The sequence below is a fragment of the Meleagris gallopavo genome, chromosome 1, assembly GCF_905368555.1.
Source record: "Meleagris gallopavo chromosome 1, MGAL_WU_HG_1.1, whole genome shotgun sequence".
NCBI lineage: Eukaryota > Metazoa > Chordata > Aves > Galliformes > Phasianidae > Meleagris > Meleagris gallopavo.
In genome coordinates this window covers 54946833-54972691 of record NC_139404.1, presented here as the reverse complement: position 1 = coordinate 54972691, position 25859 = coordinate 54946833, and the positions used below count along the sequence as shown (strand labels likewise).

The following is a 25859-nucleotide window of genomic DNA, read 5'->3' as shown; positions in this document are numbered from 1 at the left end:
GCCTACCAATAATATTAACTTCTTAACCTTGGCTATTATTATACTTCATAAAAATGTTAAGAGTGTTGGAATGAAGATGGTCTCCTGTTACTGGTTATTTTCATCTTTACTCATCTAAAGTTTCAGTCTCCATTTTATTCTGCCTGTTTTTTTATTATTATATTTTTGTATCATGTAAGCCTGAAATGTTGTAACAAACCAGAAACTGTTTGTTATCACTCCAGCCATGGCTCTTTTTGCTACAAAGTCTATGACTGTTCTTATATTTTCTGTTGAAACATGGAAATTGCATCCCAGGACTTTTTTTCCAAGTCTACGTAAGAAACAGGGTTTTCCCCTCTAGTGATTGTTAAAAGATTTTATATATATGTATATATATACATGAAGAAGAGATCCAGCTGTTTTGCTAATACATCTTTGCTGTATTCTATTCTAACAGATACATTTTTGAGCACAAAGGTAACCAGCGAATTTTATTCATCAATAACTGTACAATGACAGATGATGCTCGCTATTATGTAACAGCTGGTGATGAGAAATGCTCCACAGAACTGTTCGTGAGAGGTAACTACACCAGTCTGTTCCCATTTCAACTGGCGTAAATTGATGTGGTTTCTTAAACTGCAGCAAAATTTAACAGGAAAGATATGACTCAGTGTATGCTTGCATTTGTATTAGCAGGGTTAATACGTATTTTTGTGATTCCTGGTCATTTTTCTTCATCCTTACTAATTTAGTACTTACTAATTTAGTGAAAACTCAGAAATGGAGACACTGTTGATTTCTTGTTTCATATTGTCCACTGGGATCCAGTGGGACTGTGGTCCTTCTCGTAGTTTCAAAGCCATTTTGGAGACTCATTTGTCTCTGTATTGGCCTTCCTTTACACACTTAGGTACTTGGCAACCCTGATAATAGTCCAACTGACCTGTTCCAAATACTCTAAGATCAGGCATTCAAATACTGATTTTAGTTTCATCTGCCAACATTTCAGGGAAGACTCTACCAAAATCTACGAATGAGTGACCTTTCCCTTAACATTTTTGATCCCGCAATGTTGATAGTCTTATCTCCTATAGCATGATTTTAAAAACCTCCTTCACCTAGTTTTCTCCCTCAGATTGTAAATCTGTAATTTTATCTTGTCAAAGATCCTCCAATTTTGGTGACCAAAGGCCTGGAGGATACCAATACCTATGTTGGTGAACGTGTAGAACTGAGCTGTGAAGTGTCTGAGGATGATGCCAATGTTAAATGGTAAGTCATTCTTTGAACAGATATTGTTTTCCTTGAGACAGAGATGGGGCCAGAGAGGGGGAAGGAGATAAAGAAAGATTTTATTTGTAGGCATAAATGTGGAGAGCATTTTCTGTATCAGTTTAAGAAAACTCAGGAGAACATTATTCAGTGAAGTAGTAACAGCAAAAATATTCTTACACATTCATGGGTGAGTTTGTTTAAAACTTTTTTGTGTCTCAAGTCTTGCAAAGTCTTCTCCAGAAGTTTCAGTCTATGAAAGTCTTATTCACATAGGACTTTTATTGGGAAAATAATCACTCTTTCTTTTCTGTTAGGTTTAAGAATGGTGTAGAGCTTACCAATGAACCTAAATCTCGGTATCGAATCAAGGTTGAGGGTAAAAAACATACTTTGATTATAGAGGAGGCAGCAAAAAATGACAACGCAACTTACTCAGTAATGACAACAGGAGGCCAATCAGAAGCTAAGCTTTCTGTTGATTGTAAGTATAATATATCTTGCTCTTGATATTGATGGTCATAGTTTGCTAAATAACAGAAATAATTTCCTTGCCTTTTTCTGAGGGTCTAAAGATAGCTTTGTATTCCATAGCAATTTCTTAGCTGAGAATCTCCAGTTTACAGTGACCGACAATGAATTAGTCCTGCTTGAAAATTCCTGTCAGTTTATTAAGATGGAAAACAAAGCTATCCCTGGAAAGATATAATAGGTCAACAAACTGAAATATTCAGGGGAAGTACTTGCTTTTCTTGAATCCTTTCAGGCTTTTACAGGAAAGACAAAACCAAGACTTTTTAGATAAAAGGAGGGGAAAAAAATGTGTTGGAAAAAAAAAATAAAAAAATTCTACCACTAGGTGTACTGTTAACATGCATCAGGACTATTTGAACTAATCTAAAGGCACTAAAATGAGGCTATGTATCTCACTCAGCACTGTTTGAATATATCTTTAAAACACTCGTGTTTTAAAGCAAAATGTATGTATCCTTATAATCTGCCACTTTGGTTTTAGGCAAACGGTTATTTTGCAACTGGATGTAGACTTGGTCTTGTTGGCATAAGTGGGCAAGATAGATTCTGAGTACCTGTTTGTGGCAAATTTGTTACACACTGCAAACTTACTATATATCATACATACACACATACTACTTTTAACTATTTTATACAAAATGACATCCTAAGTACAAGCAATTCACTGGTCTCTTACCAAGCAGAAAATTATCCACTGTGGCTATTGGGCTCCATCATTTCACCTGCCACAGTGCTTCGTGCCTCTTCTGTTGAGAACATTCCAGCCATCTTTCTATAAAATGCAGTTTTTTCCACCATTCCTTGTTTCATATGTCAGATTATAGGCACGCATATTTAGTGCATATGCACAGTGCTGTGTGTTCAGCCTGGACTCTAGTCTACAGCATCTGATCTTTCAGAAAGTGGAAGTTCTCAGGCTCAAGTTTCACAAAAGCTAGTAATATATTTGTGCTTTCACAAGGGCAGATAAGGCAGCTTAGCAAACACAAGAAGAAGTAATGTATGAAATAACCTTATGCTATCCACCATGTCCCTAAGAGCCTGTTACAGGAGGCTCGTAATGACAGCTATTAGTTGTGATTAACTATCTTGTGTCATCTAGGAGACCTCTGTAAGTAGTTAGATTGCAGGAAAGCTAGGTAGACCTTCCTCTAAGAGTGAAGCACTCTTAAGAGAAGGACCTGGGGACACAGGTCTTACAAATCTTGAAAGTTTCTTACTGGATTCTAGGAGATATAAGTACCCTCATCTTGCACTGAAACACCAGAAAGGAGACTGAATTCAAATACAATCCACGTGAATATAGACTGGGTTTTCCTACTCAGGGCATGGATATTTTGGATCAACCTTTCTTATAAGCTGTTACTTGATATTGACATTAATATCTCTACTTCTCTTTTCCTAAGTGAGACCACTGAAGATATCACTTGCACTAGAGGACCAGACAGTGAGGCTTGGACAGGAAATCCACCTGAAATGTGAGATATCTGAGAATGTGGAAGGGAAATGGTATAAAAATGGACAATTGATTGAAGCTAGTGACCGTGTAAAGCTTTATCACAAAGGAAGGTAGGCATGTTAAGTATTGATTTGATTTTTGATGAAGTGACATTGTAAAGATGTACCTATATGAGGGTTATTTCTCTGAAAAATATATATTAATCAACGTGTTAAGCCTAAACTTTGTCCTTTAAACACAGTTAGTTTTAAGATCATAAAAGCCATGTCTCCTTGTCCTTTTTCATACTGTGCCTTTTGACTGTGGAAGACAATAATAATAAAATCCTTGAAACATCTATTTTTAAGTGATTCTTTTTTTCTGGACATTGCTGTTGCTGTTAGTATGGGATATTAGGTAGTAAGGTCAAAATAATTTGGGGGCATTAAAGAATATTTAGATTTAAAAACTACACTGTTTTCTGATTGTTTTTTGGTTTTTGCACCTTTTACACACTTGCACAGGTCTCCTAAATTTTTTTCTTCAGATTTTTCCTCATAGTTTCAAGTAGTCTTCAAAAATAATTGACATGGCTTTCTTTTTCAATTTTTTACAGAATCCACAGATTTATTATAGCAAGTGCTGCTGTTGATGATGAGGGTGAATACATGTTTGTACCAGATGCTTACAATATTAATATTCCATGCAAAGTACATGTTGTGGGTAAGTACTTGGCACAACAAGTTACACATTTCATTTCTTTCTCTGACCTTTAGAAAGTGAAAACTGCGTGAAATATCCTTGAATACAATCAGTTTGTTTCTTCTGAGCAAGTACTTACCTCAAAACAGAGCTGCTACTTTGGCTAAGTGACATTGAACTAGCAAGAGAGTACTTTGCCTCGGGATCTGGTCGTAGTTTACAAGCCTGGGGTGGCTGAACTCCTAAACTTAAACTACTGTTAATAGTTCGTGTAAAGCAGCTCTTGGTATAATTTTTCAGACCTGCAATGTTGTATTCTTTGAGGAATGGACTTGTTTACATTTCAATATATTATCTAGCTTAGTAAAATACTGAAGTAGGTACATATTTACATATACTATACTTATATTTAATAATATACAGAAAGTTAAATGTTTCTGGCCAGCATTTATTCAGTAATCTAATTAGAAGGTTCATTAATGACTCCAGTCTTTCAAAAAAAAAAAAAAATTAAAAAGAAATACAATAAGGCATTGACTCTTCCCACAACAGTACTCCACTGACATTTAACTTCAGCCAGTGAATTTGAATTCTAAATGACAGCAATATATATCAAAGTTTTAGAAAATATGACTTGTAATTGATACTGAAAGGAGTGGGATACTTCTGTTAGAAATAAGATTGGCAAGACTTAGGGAGAATGACTAGAGGAGGTGAGGAAGGGTACTCTCACACATAAAATCTTCTAATGCATTAAAGTAGGAGTATGCTCATCAGTTGTTCTCTATATCCATGGAGTACAACAGAAGTAACCATTTCATTTTCAGGAAAAGTATTTAGATAAAGAAAATGTTTAAAATGTTAGAATAATGATGCCTGAAGCATGACAATTCCTAATGTTGAAAGTCTACAACAGAAATTTTCAAGACCCACTTAGAGGAAGTCTCTCTCACATGATATCTAAATATAAACAACTTCATCGATTATTTTCTTCCAAAAATTTTTCTTCACTATTTTTCTTCCAAACAGATATTAATCGAGTAAAAATGCCAGGAAAATACAAACAGTAGAGCACATTTCTCTGTATTTCAAACTTGTTCCCAGGTTCTTAAATTTTCTAAGTGGCAGTCCTATGAAAATTTGGACGACTTCTTCTTTTTCAGATCCTCCTAAACTTCACCTTGATGGTCTTGGAGAAAATAACACTGTGACGGTAGTGGCAGGAACCAAACTACGACTTGAGATCCCTATCACTGGCGAGCCAACACCAAAAGTCATGTGGAGTAAAGGGGATAAGGTACATCAGCATTATATGTGTTTTTAAAGATCAAGGAGGAGCTTTTTTCCCTCAAAAAATAATCTCTAGTCCGGTGAAGATATGGAAGGAAATAAGAAGGAGATACATTATCCTGTTGTACTTAAAAACTCTCCTCCCTCAAGTGTGAAGGGTAAAATTGACAAATAGTGTTTAGTATCTTATGGATCTTTTTGAGGAAACACTTGAAATTATTAAGGAAAAAATTATGCTTTTTCTAAAAATAAATTTTAAAGGAGAGGGATATATTAGATGCAAAAGAAATCTAATGAAAATCTACCAGGCAGCCACTTATTGTGTATATAATGTCCAGAACTCCAGTTTTGACAGGGAGACATAGTAAGGTCTGGTTTTGAAATAAATAAATTCTGATGAAGTGTCAAGACTAAAATTAAATATTAGCCTGGGTTTTGCATATGGTGTCTTTGTGCTAAACTTTGCTAAGATGTACTCCTGACTGTATGATATCAAAAAGCCAGGCTTTCCATGTTTAATTTTTCATTCTGGTATGTGCAACATTGCTGGTATGTGCTGAACTTCTCAGACCTACCTGGTCAAATCTTACTAGTATTTTTCAAATCTTACTGGTATTATTAATACCATAGACTCATTCAAATGAGAAGTTCCTCTAGGAGATCTTCTTATTCAAAAATGTGTAAGTATTTTAAAAACAATGAGGACAAACTACTGACCCTTACAATCCATCTCATCGCTCAACTGTATGAATTACATTTCGATTTTTTTAAGATTTTTTTTTAAGAATCTTTTAAAAATCTTTTACATTTAATCTTTTTTTAAGATTCCACTATTCTCTTTCCATCAAGTAGCGTTGATTACAGCATGTTCTTGCTCACAGGGTAATCGAGCCTACTGAACCTTCCTTTGAGATGTAATGGCTGACCTGAGTACTAAACAATTACAGTATTTTAAAACTATTTATTTATTTATCACTTGGTTAGTCTTTTTTGTGATAATCAGATGACTGAAATACTAAGCTTTAATGTGAATTTCTGTTTGGAAACCTCCTGTTGAAGTGTTCAGTAATGCATTTGAACTTCGATTTTTGAACATTTTGATTCTTAAAGCAGAAAACGTGCTTTTTCCCTCTGCTTACTTTGAATCCTAGTGGATCACAGACAGTGGAAGAATACGTGCAGAAACATACTCAGACAGCAGCTGCCTGGTCATTGACACAGCTGAGAGAGAAGATTCAGGTCCTTTCAGAATAACATTAAAGAACGAAGCTGGGGAGGACTCAGCCCTTATCAACATTAAAGTAGTTGGTAAGTCATGTGGAAAAGTGCACATGAGCAATGTCGTTTATCATGGCTCTTTTCAATAAATTATCCCTGAGAACACTGCTTTTCTGCACTCCGATATCACCACATTCTCCTTCCTATTATCTCTCCTGTAAATGCTGTCATCCCTCTGTTTTCCTTCGTTTTCAGGTGTGAAATTGAGATGCAAAGATACTAAGGCACAAAGTTAATTAAGGACACGGTAGCTTAGTATGGATTTAAGTAGGAGTTAATTACCACCCCTGCTGCCACCTCACCGTGCTGAGGCTAAGCTTCTGAGGTTGTCTCCTGTTGCTTCTAGCATTCTATATTTTCCAGGTGGCTGTGGCTCTTTCTTGGCACATGCCCTCAACTACCCCTCAAGCATCTTGACAGTGCTGAAGAATTTGGCATTTATCTCTTCCTATCCCACTTGTCAGGATGCACAGAGACCTCCTTTCTCTTTCTTCTCATTAGGAACTCCTAGATCATGTTTCCCAAATGTTTCAGTATCCATATAAAATGATGCAAAAGTTACTTTAAAAAAAAATAATAGTTGATGGCTCTGCTGATAATCACTTTGCTGTAGCTCGTTGAGCAGAAGTTTTATTCCAAATGAGAAAATTTAATTTCAAATTTTTCTCAGGGGAGTTACAGAACTGTGTATCCCACAGAAGTGCCTTAAATGGGGGCTCTGCACTGCTACTACTGAATCCAAAAACTGTGCAAAGATGAGCTTGAGATGCTCTGAGCCAAATGTGCAATGCCATGGAAACACCTGTGGTCAAAGTTCTCTACCCCAGAGACTTAAGTACAAATGAGGGCTACAAATATATTTTATGTACATGGAGGACTTCCCTGCATTATTACCATGCTTATTCTAGAAAACAGTGATTTAGAACATTTAAAATGAGTTTATGACATTTTACCTTGTCATTTTTCTATTGTCAACCTCATGTAGCTCCCAGTCCAGCCTTTGTATAGCCCCTTCTAAGACTTGCAATTTTCCTCATGCATTACCACCAACATTCTCTAAGTCATAGATTTATTTTACTTATATATATATATATATATGAGTAAAATGTCATTTAAGATGATAAAAACATTAAGTGCCCATGGTCTTTGTGAGACTGTACTTGAATTATTTACAGAAGATCACAGAAGAAGGACTAGCAAAGCAGTTGCTCTCAAATCTCAGAACATTAAATGGATGCTAGAATATCTTTCCTATGAAAGATATTTCCTATGAAGAATTTAGTCCAGAAAGACCAAGTATTTTCACAGTATCTGTGTCTCCTACTTACTGTTCTGAATGTTGTCACTCACATTTTAGTGATGAGTTTTTGTCTCCCTCTGCTGATCCATTCTTACAATGTACTTGTGCTCCATTCATTCTCACCATTTCTTGTCAACACAGGATTATTTTTGTCGCTGACTCTATATTTTCTATTCTAACTTATCCAATAGAACTTCAAAAACTAATCAGATTTGTTTATTGTTTGAGATATTTTATTACAGACTAGGCATAAAAAGGAAAGATCTTTTTTCTTTCTATTATATATATATATTTTTCCACCACAGATGTGCCTGATCCTCCTCAGGCACCAAATGTGACTGAAGTGGGTGAAGACTGGTGTGTTATGACATGGGAACCTCCAGCAAATGATGGTGGATCACCCATCTTAGGTAAATAATTTTCCTTTCATTTAGTGAAGCTCTGATATAGAAAAAAGAAACTCATTCCAAATAATGGGCATCAAAGTATCAGAGTTCAACTCTGGCACTGCAGAGTGGCACTTTGAATAGTCCATCAAAAGAATATTACATCCAATCTTTGACTTTACCATAAGTTTTATCTGTTATCCATTTCTCTACTTGACAGACGACTTTTTATAAAGTCTTGAACAGTTTGAATGTTAGCAGCAATTTCAGAAACAACTGTAATATAGAAGAAGGTCACAGGCGATCAGAGGCCAGCAGAATCAGGCCCTCCAAACTAAATAAAATTAAATTTAAAATGTTAAATTAAAATATTAATTGAAATTTGAAAAAAGCCTGTAGATGGCCATAGAGGCCAAACATGTGACTATCAGCTAATCCGCAAGGAGAAAAATTAAACAGTAACTCTCAAAGAACTCTGAAGCTAGAAAGACATATTGAGCCATAATGAGAACTACAGGTCACTTTCACTAAAACATGGACACTTCACTATTGAACTTTATGCTATTACTTGCTATAATACCATTTTGCTTGGTCTATAGGATATTTCATTGAAAGGAAAAAGAAACAAAGCTCACGGTGGATGAGGCTGAATTTTGAACTGTGTAAAGAAACAACCTTTGAGCCAAAGAAGATGATTGAAGGTGTTGCTTATGAGGTCCGTGTATTTGCTGTTAATGCAATAGGCACTTCCAAACCCAGTATGCCTTCAAAGTCTTTTGTTCCTTTAGGTAAGTAAACAAGATTAGAGAAATGGCTATGCATTAGACAATTATTCTTGATACATTATTGCAGTCATTTAATTATATAACTGTAGTTCTTTCTACATTATTTTGCTCACAATCTGTCTATACTAGGTGCTGTGTAAAGTATATATTCATATATCTAAATATATATCTTTCATAAACAAGAAACAAAATAGGTACAGACAGAAAAATGTTGCACTGCAATAAATTAGTGACACACTATAGGTGAGCCCAATATATTATGGTCAATACTTTTCAAGAACCATACTCGACAGTTTCATGCATATTGAGTCAATCGTATCAAATCAAACTACTAGCAATTTAGACAATTGACAATGATGAAATATTGTCTTGGCTGTTCTGTTTCTCCTGTTGTAAGTTCAGCCAGACAAAGACTTTTAGACAAAAATAGCCAGAAAAAGCGAGTACAAGTCTAAACAGAAAATAAAAATAAAATTAAATAAAATTTAAAAAGCACCCAACATGGGTATATAATCTATCAGTAGAAATAAAAATAAATTAATTTGCATGCCTCACTCATCCTTATTAACTGAAGTATGGTAGAAAGTGTTTTGTTTTCTGTTTTGGGGTTTGTTTTTTTTTTCAGAAGAATCATATATTATCAATACCTTTTTCCAACTACAAACCAAATTAGGCTAGATCATTTTTCACACTGTTTTTTATTCTCATTATTTGTACTTTATATTAATGGAACAGTTAGAGGGCTTTGTCACTCACCTCATGACTGGCTAATTTGTTGGCCTTTTAATGTAAAGGAAGAATTTTTCAAACTATTGTTATAGTCAGAAGTCCTTGTAAAATAAGTGTCAGTTCTGAAAATTAGCAAAGGTTTCCACTTTGCTCAGCAGAGGAGGAAGGAGATGACAGCTGTTATTACTACAGCATGCTCCCTTCTTTTGTGAAAATACATACTGTCATGGAACACGCTACCCAAAACTTCTCTACTACACCTTTCACCTCCCTTTGTCCTTCTCATTCCTCAGAGGCAGGAATCTGATTCTATGGGTCAGGCTGTGAACAGGTACAGGATGAGGTATCTGTTCTGGTTTGGTTCTAAATGGGAGAGAAGTTCCAGGATGACTGGAAATGCCTGGATTTAGCCTTTTGCCTGAGATCTTGATGATGCCAGATTAGAAGAAAACATCAAAAATATAAACTTTTATGATAACAGGAGTTTTCAGCATTCTCCCTGCTGCCTTCTTGTTTCAGCTGTTACCAGTCCACCAACTCTCCTGGCAGTGGATTCAGTAACTGATACCTCAGTTACGATGAAATGGAGGCCACCGGACCACATTGGAGCAGCAGGTTTAGATGGCTATGTTGTAGAGTACTGCTTTGAAGGAAGTAAGTGACAACGGCTGCGGTATGTTACTCAAAGTGAAATTACGTGAGACCTCCATTATTTCTCTAGGGTGTCAGCTGCGCTCACTTTAGGGTGATTAATCAGTTAGAAACCCCTAGCAATAGGATTGTGTTCAAGCTCCTCCTTAGTTTATATTTCAGATCCCACTCATTCTTGTAGTTTAACCCACCTTACGCATGATGTGAACACCATATCAAAAACTATTTAATCTGTTGCAGTTCAGGTAAAGACACGTTAATGCCTTTCCTCTTCTTTGAGCTATATGAAAAGTAGAAGCAACGAAGTGAGTGTGAATGGATTGATGGATGGATGAATAGGAAATAATAAATTGATACACGTGTGATCCAGATTGTGTGTAGGTTGGCTGGGTTTCAGGGACAGAAGGTCCTCAGTGTAATCATCTCTATCATGACATATTACTAATTGGCTACTTCAAGTGTCAGTTCACAATACAGGTGGAAAGCCTTCCCAACAACTGGCTACAGAAATTACCTAGGCATATAAACTTCAAGTCTGAATATTGACTTTCACAACATTTAAAGCTAGTTACATAAAGGATCTTTAACTATGCCTATCTGCCATAAAACTACACAGAGCTGAAGGAGGATGACAAAGATGTAAGAGACAAAATAAAGTCATGAAAGTAAAATAGGAAGGAATGGGGAAACACTCTACATTTTACAACCAGGGGCTTTGGTAATTAAGCAGAGCAATTTAGTATTTTTCATGAGTTGACATCAAATGAAGTCTGTTTTCAAAAAGTAACTCCTGAGTGTAAAAAGAAAAAAACTAAAAACTGTTAAAAAAAAGTGACTGCTAACTCCTAGGAGAGTACCAAACAGGCAAGACTGGTGTGTGCAATATCCAGCCTCTGTGGGCAAACATCAAACAGTGGAACTCCAGCAATGTTGAGTGTTTGGATGAATGAAACTTTTTAATGTTAATTTCTGTCAGTTGCTGCTCTTCACTGTGTTGTAAAACAAGGGATGAGTTCAAGGCTTTTTTTTTTTCATAAAGACATCTATTTCAATAGAAGAGTTTCATGAATACAATCCTCAGCCTGGATACGAGAGGTAGAGGAGAGAACTTGTCATTCACAATGTCACATATTTCAGATTCAGTAAATCCAGGAAAATAGTAGTTCACAAAATTGGTCAGATACCACAGGAGCTCCTCAGCTCCCACTTGAGTGAGAGAGAGAGGGAGTGAAGAACATTGGCTTTTCTCGGGAGTACTCCACATGTGAGAGCATTGAGATGAATATCTGTAAGGAACAGGAAGACTGCAAGAAGCTCAGAGGTCTGGAGAAAATTACCTGAAGGCAGACACAGCAGGAACGATAGGGAGGGTTTTCCCTGAATACTGGGAGGGAGCTGTGTAAACAGGTCAGAAAGAGTAAGCATACGGTGTCAGATCAAGGTACAGCATTACTATAATCACAGATTCACGGAGCTAGCAATGTTGGAAAGACCTTTGAGATCATTTACCCTGAATGTCCACCTACCACTGTATGTTTCATTTGCTCAGTCAGAAGGTAAAAAGGAAACTGAAAATGTGTATGTTGTATATTATGCTCTGTTTAGCATTTGTAGGATGATGGGGAAAAATAAAAAGTGTTTGTAATGTGTCACGGTCAAAAGATCCTTGACATTATATTATGTGATTGGTAGGTTAGGCAAAATGAGAGAATGAGAAATGTATATATATACAATAATCCAAACTAAGGTGTTTAAAGGAATCTTCAAAATGTACCATTTAAGGGCTGGTATAAAGAAGATCACTGTATAGCTGTTCAATGGAACAAATTTTTTTTCAGATACATTTACAATATTAAACATATGTTTGTCATATGTTTAGAATGTCAGTGAACGTCATTTTATTGTTATTTAACTCAGTTAAAATACAATGGGTACCATGTATTTTGCATAAGTTTCTGATTGTTTATGTACATCTATAAGTCTTCTGTATATGTATATACACCTGCACAGTTGACATTATTTATGTATATATGGTATGAAAATGGCTACGAAGAAGCAAGCTTAGTAGAAAATGGTAAGAAGAGTTGTGTTACTGAAATATACATTATTTTCTCTACATGTTAACCTTTTTTTCTTTTCTGCAATATCTCAGTGCTTCCCTTTCTCAGCCCTTTCAGTGCCTTTTTTGTTTTGGACTAATTTATTCTATACTGTTTAATATATTTTTAACTTCAAGATACTTCTTATGACTGTCTATATTCCTTCTGCTGTACCTATTCTTTACTTCTCTGTTTGTAAACTCATCTGTCTTCATTCCTTCACTGTCATCACTGACATAGCTTTAGAGGGGGTTTTTTGGAGCTTCCTTATTTCAGCATTCATTAGGAGAAATCACAAGCCGAAAATAGGAAGTAAGAATATATGTCATCTATATGTGTAATTATAATTTAGAGGAATTACGTATGATGGACATCAGTTTGTCTTTGTGAAAATTGGTATTTCCCTTTAGCCTGAATCTCATAAGTTGATCACCATGGTGGACTCTTGGATTTCGTTAATTAAGGTAGCGCCTTTGACAGCTCTCTATAAATAGCTGAATAGGAGTTTCATCATGTATATATATGCATCTGGCATTGCATGGGAATGAATGACACATTATGTATGGATAAAGAACTCCCTTCCCTAGGGCTAGCTTACAACATTCAACTTGAACCTCTTGTTTTAGTGTGCTAGAATAGACCAAGTCTTGTTGACACTGGATAAGTTGATTCTTAGCAATGTACTCTGCTGGTTGATTCTTCTGTGATATTTCAAGTCTAGCTTAATTTTCCTTTGGATGTTATGTTTATCTGCCTTTAAAGGGTCATTGTACCTACAAATAATATGTTTTGTTAGCTAGTAAATAGGCATTTCAGAGAGTCTCTGTTGGCTGGGATCCTTGTGAGTGTTCCCATGCAGGAACAAGTGTAAATACTGAAAGTATTTTTATTATCCTGAAAATAACCAAGTTCAGGCTTCCAGGAAATCCAGAGCAGTGATAGCTTTGATCAGGGAATAAAGCCTTAGTGATTACACTATATCTGTCATCATCTGTGATTTTCTTTCTGTGTTGCCTTTAGTTAAATGTGTTCTTTTCCTCTGTCTCCCTAAGTTTACTTTTCAAGACTATTTTTTTCTGTCTCTCTTCTCAAAATTCTTCCCAGAGTTCTCTTTCTCTTCTATGATGTTTTATCTTCTATGATGTGTTGTTTTTTTTTCTCCCATCATCATTTTGCTTCATTTCTCTCTTTTCCAAGTGTTCTTTCATCTCTTTCTTTTCATCTTTCCAGGGCTGTGATCAGCCCAAAGAAAGAACCAACTTCATCTCCTCCTCTTTCTTTATTCTTTAACTTTTCTGTGAGAATAACTGTTCTTGATCTAGACGCCTCCTTCCCACCTCTTCCTGCTTCTTTTCACCTGCAGACTCCCTAAGTACAGGTCCTCTAAGTCTTTAAAATCCAGCATCTGTCTTTGCATAATTACTAACAGGAATTTGTAACCACTGACAAAATGCTCCATCTGTGTGAAAGTGAGTGTCTCTGATTAATTTTAAAGCTGGATTCTCACAAGGTATATCGACAGATCAGTCTGAGGAATTGATGGAGCCACCTTTCAACCTGGAAGGTATAGTATACAACAAGGGATTTAAAACTTCTTTAGTGAAAGAAAACTCTCTTTATAAAACTAAAGAAATTTCTGAGAGTACATGCACTCTCAGAATTTGCAGCAATGCATGTGTAAGGGAGGGGGAGGTGTTCAGGAAACACTCATTGATTACAATCCTCTTCTACTAGAACCTGAAGGAAGCAGCTTGAAGGAGAACTTAATTCCTAAAAGTAAGACACACTTATGCAAATGTACCGCAGTGTTGTGGCTAAGTCTGTAGGGCACTTTATCTTATAGTAATTTTCTTGTCTTTTATGCCGGCACTATAATGCTATCCTTACATGATGTGGAAAGTATCAGCAATGACTTACTACTGCACAAATCTGATTACTAAGGTCAAGGCGCCAGCAGTGTTGAAGTGATCTCTGTTTTCAAGATAGGGTGAAAAGAAAGCATTGTTTGTATCAAAACTTATCTGAAAGACTGTACTGTTACGATCACTCCATGGATTACATGCGACCGCTTAGGAGTAGGCTAAAAATTTGAGAATGTCATCATTAAGTGGCTAACTTGGATACAGACTTCTTCTTCTAAAGGCACCAGCAGAGATGGCATTTCATTGCAATGTCTAAATAGTCTTTCTTTTCTCATCTCCGCACTCTCAGTGGTATTATCTAGGATAATAAGTACTTGTTTTAAATGTGAAGTTATTTAAATGAATTCTCAAACCCTTTTCTCCCCAAAAAAGTTGTTAAAGCAATGATGAGTGTTCTTGGAGATACACTCTACGTCCTTCTTGTTTTCTATCAGCTGAATTAAAATGCTAATCTCTCTGGTATAATTAAATGATAGACACATTATTAAAACATTTTCTTATTTATAGATATATATAAAATTGACAGAAATCCATTAAGAGTTGAAGCTTTTTTTTTTTCAGTTATAATTAAAGTGAATCCATATCACTTTATTGAAGAAGACAGAAAAAAAACGAGATGGATGCATCAGTATATAATAAATCAATTGCCATTATGTAATTTTCCTTTTTGGTTCAGTGGATGTATTTATAATTCCCTGTTCTTTTGATTCGTCCTCCTCTTTTCCTAAACTAGCTGATGAGTGGATCGTCGCTAACCCAGAACTGACAGACAAAACAAAGTTTACAATCAATGGTCTGCCAACTGGCTCAAAAATCCTTGTGAGAGTAAAAGCGGTGAATGCTGCAGGTGAAAGTGAACCTAGGTACCACCCACAGCCTATCTTAGTCAAGGAAGTGATAGGTAAGATCCTTCTGCTTATGTTCTCCCACAAATACACTCTGCTTCCATTTTTAGTTCTGTGGGTTTTTTTTATGGCTAATTCTTTTAGTTAAAGCTGATGATATGGCCTTACAAAACCATTTTGTAGTGACTAGAAGACATGTAAATGTATTTTTAAAAATCTGTAATTTTTTTAAAATTTCATTTCTGAGCCTTTATTGCACAGTCTTTCAAGTCTTTTTCTACGGATCTTGATGTTCCTTTTTTAAGTAGCACTAAGTACCCACCTATTCTTATCATCACAACATGTGGTGTTACGAACAGCAAAGGTGTACTGAATATGGGACCAAGAAATGTAAGATATCACTCATTGGCCACTTCTGGGAATTGCAGAAAATGCAGATTTCTGTTTATATTGACGCCCACTAGTACTGCTTTAGTTAGAAAAGAAAATAAATTTCAAACACAAGCTTTTGGTTTTTTTCAGAACCTCCAAAGATTCGCCTACCAAGACACTTAAAACAAACCTATACTAGAAGAGTTGGAGAAACTGTAAATCTTGTTATTCCTTTCCAGGTAAGAACTAAAAACACTGACAGGAAAACACTCAATACTCATTTTTCTTATGCTACTGCTTCTTATCTTCTTTTTCTCTATGTAAATTTGGGAGTCAAGTGAGTTCATTCGAATAGATGTGAGAGCACAAAGAAGTACACAGGCACTTGAGAGCTTATGTCTTGATGTCTCAAAGACATGATGACAAGACAAATACTGAATTGTATAACTAGCTTAGACAGACTGATTAGTCATCTGCCATCCACAGAACAATTCTACTACTGGACATTATGTGTAAGATAAACACTAGTACAATGCAAAATGATTAGACTGGCAGTAATTAGATATGATATTATTTGAACATTGTGTTGCCTTGAGAGGGAGGTGAAGAGTGGGCAGAATTTCACTATCTATCTCCTATAGGAAATGCAACTTTAAAATCCTTAGATCACAGCTATAGCAAGAACATTTCCAAGGATATAGCACCTCTCACAACGACTGCCCCTCTACCTATAGGGCCCTTATTTTTCTGAATTAAAAACTAATTTGATATCTTCTCTGTGCACATAAAGATGCTTATTTCTACAAAGCTACTAGAAGTTTAATAAAAGCTTGATCACCAATACATGACAAAAGACATTGTTTCAGAGAAACTAAAGAAATGTTCTCTAAAATAAGACATTTCAAAAGAGGTGAGAGTATTGGACAGCATTTGTAAATATTTTGCATCCAGAAGGCAAATCTCATGATAAAGCAAGTGGAATAATTCACTCCTATTTAGGCACCAAAATTGGGCACTATCATGCCACAACTATATGCACTTCTCCTCAAAAGATGTCAAGCCAGTCTAACTAAAACTATTCCAACTGCTTTTGCAAAGAAATAAGAGAATTCAAAATCCCTGGAACTTTAATCCACTATTTAGGTGCCCAGCAGTGTAGAAAATGTAGGCAGTTCCAGAAGGGGAAGAAATTCGATATGTATTTTCTTTCTTTTACAGGTTTTCTTAAAAAAAAAGAAAAAAGAAAAAAAAGAAAAAAAAAAGTGGGAAGGAAGGAAGGAAGGAAGGAAGGAAGGAAGGAAGGAAGGAAGGAAGGAAGGAAGGAAAATATTTAAATATTTGTTCAGTTTATTCAGAAAATAGAGAAAATACAAATATTTTTGCCTATTGAAGGAAAAAAAAGTTGCATTTTAGGTAAATTAATGGGATTGCATCTGAAATGCTGTATGATTTAAAAAAGAATTTTCACTGCTTCTTTCAGGACAATTTCCTCTTTGTAGCTAATGCTCTTTTCTCTCTGAAAAGCATATATAAATTGCTTCCTAACTTCTTACAGGGAAGACCAAGGGCAAAAGTATCATGGCAGAAAAATGGTTCTCCAATAGACAAGAACCAAATCAACATCCGCAACACTGAGAACGACACCATCATTTTTATCAGAAAGGCAGAAAGGAGCCACTCTGGAGAATATGACATGAAAGTGGAAGTAGAGAATTTGGTGGATAAAGCTACAATAGATATTCAAATTGTTGGTATGTTTTGAGAAACAGAAGCATATGCATGCCAGAGAAGAAGACTCCAGCCATTCCAAGCTTATAGCTGTAAAAACAGAGGAATCTTTTCTCTACATCCAATTACGTGTCTATAGATTTGTAGTCTCTAACTAAAACTTCCTACACAATGTCATGAGCTTGTTTGAACATGCCAGTCTCTTTTTTTCAGTTTTGTTTTTCATGTTCTTGTTTATTTAGGATGCAAGCCTTTTCCTTTTGACTGGTATCCATAAACGGAAATGGTTTCATAGTAAGTTTATCGTAAGTGTAGCATGGAAGAAATTCTAAATGTTGGAAGTACATGAAAGCAAGGAAAGAAAGACGAGAAAAAACGTTTACTTCTAATTTTTACCAACATATTTATTTACATAATATGCATAATAATGATTGACATTTCCTGTCTTAGGAACAAAATTTCAACTAATTATCAGGTTTTCAAAATGTCATGCCTATCTGCAACTAAAGAGCATATGTACCTTATAAACCATATTCACAAAGTGACCCACAAAGTTAGGATTTTTATGATTCTGGCATGGGTTAACTGTTGAAAGTGTCATTTTGCAGCCTCAGCATTCTTTGGACATTGAGTTTGGCATATATGTGTGTAAGAAAGAAACGAAGCAAATGAAGTGGAATATATAGAAAAGAGACAAAAGAGAAAGTCGAAGGTGTGTGTAGGAAAGAGAAAAAACAGAAATATTATGAAAAACGATGACTGCCATATTTTCATTACAGATCGCCCAGGCCCACCAGAGGTTGTAACTATTGAGGACGTCTGGGGAGAGAATGTAAATTTATCATGGAAGCCACCAAAAGATGATGGCAATGCTGCCATTACTGGGTACACTATTCAGAAAGCAGATAAGAAGAGTATGGTAAGTAATAAGATGTTCAAAAGGCTGATGTATTCATGAAGCTCCTCTTCTTAAAAATATAAAGTTTTATAATAATTAATGAAGGAGGACAAAGCATTGACTGGTTAATTTTTATGAAAATCTACAAGGTATTTCTAAAAATTCTAAGGATTTTCTGGCTCTAAAAACCTTTGACATGAAACGGCAATAACAAGCAAGATATTTTTATCATTGTCATTAAACTAACATGAAATGTAAACTTCCTTAAAAGACAGCAGTTGGATTCTTACATTTAATGCTTATTGCAAATTAAAACACTGGAAAACTGGGACAATATTTTGGGAGTTGTGTTATCTAAAGGAATCCTTTTGCCCACTACCTAGAAAACTCAGTAAGTTGACCTGCTTCATGCTCTGATCAATTCATTCCTCCTGTGGATCTATTTCCCTTCTTATTCTTCAGTTTTAATCTGTCTTCAAATGGCAAGAGGAGATCTTCTTCCAGATGAAGAAATATTCCCTGTCTTTGAGTTACAGCAGTGTCTAGGGCTCAGAGTGTCACGGGTCATTCAGGTCATAGTTCCTCCATGTTCTCTGTGGTGATGAATTTTGCAATTCTGGCACAGCTGTCGTTCCACAGCAAACCATTTTGCCAAAAGACAGCTCCTTAGCAGTAGGTCCTCAGAGGATTACAGAAAACTCTATAGGTTACTTGGGATGGCAGCCCATCAGTTTCTGAGGAATCTAAAATAAACTGACTTTTGAAGACAATCAAATATCAATCAAATCAAATACCAATGCGAACTGTGGCACAGGAAACTCAGCAAGAGTGTGTTTAAAAAAAAGAAAAAACTCTGCAAGGTAGAGTCAGGAAAAGCAAAAACATTGTTGTCATACTTTACTTAATTTTATTTTAGCATAAACCTTTTTTTTTTTTTTTTTAAATCTATTTGCTATGTAGGTGTTACATACTAGGATATAGTTTACATGTCCTATTATGGCTTGAAGACCAAAGTGCTAAAATCCTTCTTTCCACATGAGTCTTTAAATATTTCTTTTGCTCCAGAGGGATCACCTGGTTGAATGTATGTTCTTTACAAACATTCAACCTGTGGAAGAGAGGGGTACATTAGTGCATTGGCCCCTCGTGAGTATGTGTCACAGCCCAGGGTTTTGTTTTTCTCCTCAGTCTGCAGTTTTCTTATCTGCAGCAGTACTTGTTCAGTCAGCAGTGTAGAAGAAAAACGAAGAAGCCTACCTCACCTCACAAAGAATAACCTTTGTAATGCTGAATTTCCCAAACAGAAACCTTTGGGCTAACAGAGTGTAACCATTCAATAGGATCCACTTTCCATTCAGCCTTCACTACTCAGTAGTGAAGTCTGAGTATGCTCATTATCACTCATGTCAGATGGAATAATTAATTACTGTTTACTTCAGCACATTACTCTTCATTAACATTCCTTTAAAAGAAAACTGTACTATCCCAAGGTCAATGATCCTTTCAAGCAACATATGAAAGGTGGAAGGTGCACTGAGCTGCAGGGAAGCTTAGCCTCTGTGTTTGTATGTTTCAGGAATGGTTCACGGTAATTGAGCACTACCACCGCACCAGTGCCACCATTAATGAACTCGTCATAGGAAACGAGTACTACTTCCGAGTCTTCTCTGAAAACATGTGCGGCCTCAGCGAGGATGCAACAATGACCAAAGAGAGTGCTTTGATTGCAAAAGATGGTTAGCTAATTAGCTTTTCCTTATCGAAAGGGATGGGGTGTGCGCGGAGTCTGGAAGGTGATTAGACATAAAAGCCATTAGATGAGGCACAGTGGATAGCTAGGACATTTCATATTAGGACTTTGTTGTTTGTCCACATAGCTTATAAGTTTTTCTATGGAGTGGGACATTTTTTCCATGTTCTGTCACTTACTGTGGTCTTGGATATCACACTCATATGACACCACTGGCAGATGTAAGTCAACAAGAGTTGGAAGAGGAGTAAAGCAGTTGCTCTGTTAAGAGCCGTGAGCCGTGGCCTCTCCATGGAGACTCATCTCCAGCTATGCAAGTGCTGCAGTACATTTCAGGGCCAAGCCAACAAATAAGCTTAACCTCTTGCTTCACCTCTCCAGCATGTGAACCTGGACAAACTGAATCTCTGCTATCAAAAGTTCTGATATTTCAGAAACTGTCAGCTTGGAAGAGCAATGTAAACCTGAAAAAATCAGTGTCTCTTTATGGAAGGAAAATTCTACAGATTAATAATTTAGCTGAAGAAAATCAAAGTTGGTTGGTTGTGTTTTTCTGAAAGGAAGGAATACGTGACTGCCATGATATAGAGCACAGACAACCCGTACAACCCACATGGACAGGCTGAAAGACTGGAAGTCAGGGGTAAATGGAATACACTTCCACTATTAAAAAGAAAAGTGCATTTCTGTTAGAAATGGGATCACAAATGAAAACAGAGCTATAGGAATTGCTTTTCATTACTGCTTACTCAACTCTGTCATGAAAGTAAATGTTAGGCCTTAGCTGCACTATAGCCAGTACAGGAGATTGGAAAAGGTTTCAATGACACAAAGGTGTCTGTTGAAGCCTGTGCACAAGGAAAGATGTCAGTCTGTCCAGCTGTCTTTATTTAGTACACCATCTACTCACAAGACAAAGAGAAGCTCTCAGAACTCTATATCAAAACCAAGGGCAATAGTCAATTCTCAAGTCCCCTTCCAGCCTCCCTAACAATTGAAATTACTACACCAGACTGATTCCTAAACCAGTGCAGGTCAGAATAGAAGCAGACTCTGTAACTTTTTAAGATGTTTGGGTATTTAGTTATACTACAATACTAGTCTTTATTAATGCATTGTTTTCATTTTATAGGTAAAGTCTACAAATACCCAGTTTACGACGACTTTGACTTCACTGAACGACCACTGTTTACTCAGCCTCTAGTTAACACGTTTGCTGTAGCTGGTTACAATGCTACTTTGAACTGCAGCGTTCGGGGCAACCCCAAGGTACAGCACAGCAGTGTCAGTTAACACATGAGAAAGTTTAACCCAACAAGAAAAAACTGTAATACAATATTTACTATACAAAGCTGGCTGAAGAAAAGGAGGGGTGTGGGATCTGTGTTATAGGTGTTATAACAGTTATGAAATCCCCAGATGACACAGGAAAAGGGCACAACCTTAGGAAAAGGTGGGGTTGTACAGAGACCTACACTGACAGTAAAGGTTGTTATTAAAGTGAAGTGTATTCTACAAAAAGATAATTATGCTTTTAGTAAGTGCATTGTGGGAATGCTCTGGGAATGCATAAATTCTCAGTTCCATTGTATCTTCCAATTTGAGCTACATATTAATAAGATTTATTTTCTGCGATGAAAATTCAATCTAGTAAAATGGGAACTCTGGAGAGTTTAAGAATATGTTCACTTTCCAACAGCTTGTGGCTGTTCTTTCTGAAAATCACTTTTAAAAACATGCTTTCTGTTCTGATTCAGAGTAACTGGATATCAAAAGATAAAGCTGAGGTGTCTGCTGTTATTATAAAACATTTTACATTGATAACAAGTTTATGACTTTAATTACACGATGGGAACTGCACTTAACAACTCCGAAACAAAGGCATGATGTAGCCTGTGTTTATGTTTAGTTAATGGTTGGCTTCCCTTCTATCTCTATTTTATCTACTTTGTACAATTTCTGAATCACTCAGCATTAACAGAGCATTACGAGCAGTGGTAAAACATTTCCATTTGTAGGTTTGTGCATGTGGGTCCTCTTTTGTTTCTACCGCAGCCCAAAATAACCTGGCTGAAAAACAAGGTTGCTATACTGAATGACCCAAGGTACCGAATGTTTGGCAACCAAGGTGTCTGTACCTTGGAGATCCGCAAACCCAGTCCGTATGATGGAGGCACTTACACTTGCAGAGCTGTCAATGAACTTGGAGAGGCAGAAGTTGATTGCAAACTGGAAGTAAAAGGTAAGGGTTTTAATTCATTGCAAATGCACTGTTCATCTGAACACCATTTACACAGGAGACAAAAGTATGAAAGGCAAAAGCAAAAGGGAGATTAAACAGGTTTTTAGCTTTCCCAGATGAAAGTAACTTGGTGTTAGTACAAAATAAACTACATTGGCAGCACTGTTTTCTCTTTGAAGGCTGTGTGGTACTTACACTGTATCTTTTTCTTCTCCTTAGTCCCAATTCAAACACTCAGTGTTTGAAAGGACTCTTTCACAAGTGACACAGTGATAGAACATAACTCTCAAAGCTCTGCAGCTTACCTGGTAAACTCTAGTAAGACTCAGCCATGGAACTTTTTGAGAAAATGTTAAAAAGTCATCCTGAATAGGATACAGGTCTCTGAATGAAGTGGAAAGGAGAGAAAAGGAGAAGGAAGAAACATTAATTCATGGCAGATAGTGTCTGCTTTAAAATGGCACATTAAACAAAATATTTGTTTCCAAGGAAAACTTGTTAATGTCATTTGTTAGCAAAATCATAGAGCAACACAAGAACTGTTGCCAAGAACACAAGCTAGCTGATATAACTGAAGAATTTTTTTAGGAGCAAAGTATTTTAAATGTTATTTTGCAAATACAGGGAAAGAGGAGAAGCATTTTAGCATTGACTGGGACACCAAGAATGACAAGAGGATTTGGATTGGACTACCAGTTAATTTTTCTGAAAATTGTACTTTCAGAAAATTACTCCCTGGCAACAGATGTGGTCATATTTAACTATATTAACTTTCACCAAAGGCTTTTGCTTCAACCATGAAATAAGCATTTCTGAAAAAATGGACGTGAAGTTGTAAGTAAGGAAAGCTGCATCCACAGAGCCAATAGGAAGTGTTTAATCAGGAGTGTAGAGGGAATTTAGGCTATCTAAATATGGTCCTAATTTTATTACTTCTATCATGCTTGTGTATAAAGAAAACTATACTATTTAATATCCTCAAGCATTGTATTGTGTTGATTTTAGATTTCACTTTCCATTTTCTGTGTTTTCTGATGCATTTTGTCCCACAGCTCAAATCTGCTAGCAAGAAGCTATTGCAATAAATATTTAGCCTACGAACCTGAACTTTTAACTAATATAATGAAAGTATGCATAATATCACATTTCTTAACTGTCATGATTTATTTTTATGTTGTTGTTTAAAAGGTAATGTCCTTGAACTGGATATATGAATCTTTTCCATAATCACAAGAAAATTTTCTATTTCACAGCACAGCAGAAGACCTCATCACCTGGGAAGGTTGCTTCATCTATTTTTTATACTCATATATATTCACCTATTTTTTTTATACAGCAGGCAAAGTCCAACTTAATTTGCTATTCCATCAAACTTTCTAAGTCCCCAGGCCTTCATGTCCTTAAGAAAGACAAAAATCACCTTTGATCAATACTGACAGAAATTTAATTGTTTACGATTGCATGTTTATGTACTGCTATCTGAAATAGGCTGGAAATGGTTGGATACTTTTCCAATCAAATAAAAGTAATTTATCTAGGGAGAAAAAAAGTTACAGTTCCGTTCACTAAAGTGATTACTAGGTACATGTGAGATTATGTCCTTGAGGATCTTTGCTGAGAAATATCTATCTAATGTTCCTATGTCCAGTTTTCTGACTAGTGTCCTGAAATGAGAGCACACAATCCATTATGTTTGAATGCTTCTAGGTCTTTCCCAGCTACAGCTGACTCGTTCCACAATGGTTTAATTAAAGATTATATAAAAATACATATATTTATGCATCTTGCTACATGGCAACTTACACTTAGGATAGATAACACGGAGAATAGTGAAGAACTAGAACAGTAGAAGTTGTAGAGCCTTTGGTACCATGAGACTTTTAGAGGAATGACAGCAGTAAAATTTATTGTTGGGTTACGGTATGCACTAAATGATGTCTCAAGATTGCTTCTAGCTCTGTGATTTTAAGTCACTTCCTAACATTGCCAACAAACCCTAGCACCTCAGTCAAATTCAAGCACCCCTCTGATCATCCATCTCAAAGGAAATCTCAATAGAGATTGGGTGTGGGGCATCATGTCCTGAGGGCTGTAGTAATCATCATACCAGCTGGTTGCAACACATCCTGCAGCCTCACTTACTCTGATGCCCTATCTTAGGATTGTAAATGAACCCATCTACATTGGGTCCAACAGTTGCTAAGCGAGAATGAGAATGTAAGAATATTCTCTGTAGACAAAGTTAGTACTATCCTTCTCATTTTTTTTTTAATAAACCCTCCCACACTCATTGACTGCAATGTCTGTAGCACAGACACTTCTAGATTCATGAATACCTTATTTTTTTTTCTCAAATAGTAATATTTTCTTTAAAAGATCAACTGAAAAAGTATAATACTACTCCACAGACATCTGACTCAGAACATCTGATTCTACAGTGTTTTGGGTTTGCATCACACCTGAAAGAAATCCTGAAAAATGCAGTCCATTAAGCATCCCATCTGGGCTGCATGCCGTTTCTTTCCCCTTAGCTACGTGATAGATTCTTTCATTAACACAACGCTCCTAATTATGGCATGCTTCAGAGCCCAATCTCAAACCATCACCTGGTGCAGCCCCACTCCTTCCTACCATGCCTGCTTGATCTGTGTTTCCTTCCCAGCACTGTGGGCTGCGAGTCCTTGCCCTCATTGAGATCCCTCTCTGCATCCTGGCAGGTCTATTGGCCACTGTTTGAAGTCTCCTGACTTCAGTCCGTAGGGTTTAGACACCAGACATCTGTTGCAAGGATACAGTGCTGATGCTCTTAACATGACTGGCAGTTCAACTGATGAATTCAAAGGGAATAGGATTAAGCAAAGACAGCAGCTGTAGCTTGACAAACCAGCATAGGCTTGGGGTTTGCTATATGACACAAACAAATGCAACAAGTATTAAATGAACATAAAAACATAATTGAGCCTTATTTCAACCTTGTATCGACGTATGTGTTGAACTCACATTCTTTAAGTTTCCCATCTTGTCTGTTCATTTAGTAGGGTTCTTCAGGTGACTGCACTTCAAAATGACACACAGAATTATGGAGTCTGAATTGCTAGAAAAGGATTGCAGTGTTGGGTTTGGATATGTGTGTGTGCATGTGTGTATTTATATGTCTTTAAACTGGTGTGACTGTAGTCAAGAAAATAATGATTGGGGTATGAATCTGTAAGGTTGAGATGCAGTTGAATATTGCCTGACCAAGACCAACAGGCTCTAGGCAACGCTATGTATCTGGTGAATGTATGAGCTACAGTGGTATTACTGGAGACATTGGTGCATGGTAAGTCATGCTACAGAGCACTGTGCCATGCAGAAGTATATATTACAGTAATTGCATTTTCTTCATAATGGAGAAAAGTATCTCTAGCCAACTATGTCTGGCATGTTGGAAATCTGAAGATTATCATGCGTGTATATAAGCTCAATTTGAGGAATGCCATGGAAGAATTACAGACAGAACAGTCTAGGATTCAGTTTTGCGTGGTGGTTGAACAACAGAACAGCCATGAATGCTATTGTTGGACCAGATAGTCTTAGTGGTCTTTTCCAACCTTAACAATTCCATGACTCATGATTCTATGAATATTCTGACTATGAATGTTATCAATATG

The 25859-nt window shown here is 36.3% G+C and overlaps 1 protein-coding gene across 4 annotated transcripts in view; it reads left to right on the top strand.

Moving 5' to 3' along the window:
• MYBPC1 (myosin binding protein C1) overlaps nt 1-25859 on the top strand; it is a 46195-nt gene that overhangs the window by 15329 nt on the left and 5007 nt on the right. For 2 of the 4 annotated variants that reach the window (XM_085228249.1, XM_085228243.1), the window contains exons 10-26: nt 440-564; nt 1152-1257; nt 1575-1741; nt 3198-3360; nt 3846-3952; nt 5095-5228; nt 6373-6529; nt 8105-8209; nt 8785-8973; nt 10219-10353; nt 15105-15272; nt 15739-15827; nt 17144-17339; nt 18096-18235; nt 19791-19950; nt 21097-21233; nt 22020-22206. In XM_085228249.1, coding sequence (XP_085084375.1) covers nt 440-564; nt 1152-1257; nt 1575-1741; nt 3198-3360; nt 3846-3952; nt 5095-5228; nt 6373-6529; nt 8105-8209; nt 8785-8973; nt 10219-10353; nt 15105-15272; nt 15739-15827; nt 17144-17339; nt 18096-18235; nt 19791-19950; nt 21097-21233; nt 22020-22206 — 2465 coding nt within the window. Of the gene's footprint in view, nt 1-439; nt 565-1151; nt 1258-1574; nt 1742-3197; nt 3361-3845; nt 3953-5094; nt 5229-6372; nt 6530-8104; nt 8210-8784; nt 8974-10218; nt 10354-13944; nt 14014-14183; nt 14226-15104; nt 15273-15738; nt 15828-17143; nt 17340-18095; nt 18236-19790; nt 19951-21096; nt 21234-22019; nt 22207-25859 lie in introns of all 4 variants that reach the window. The other 2 variants (XM_085228227.1, XM_085228233.1) reach the window with 2 other exon arrangements.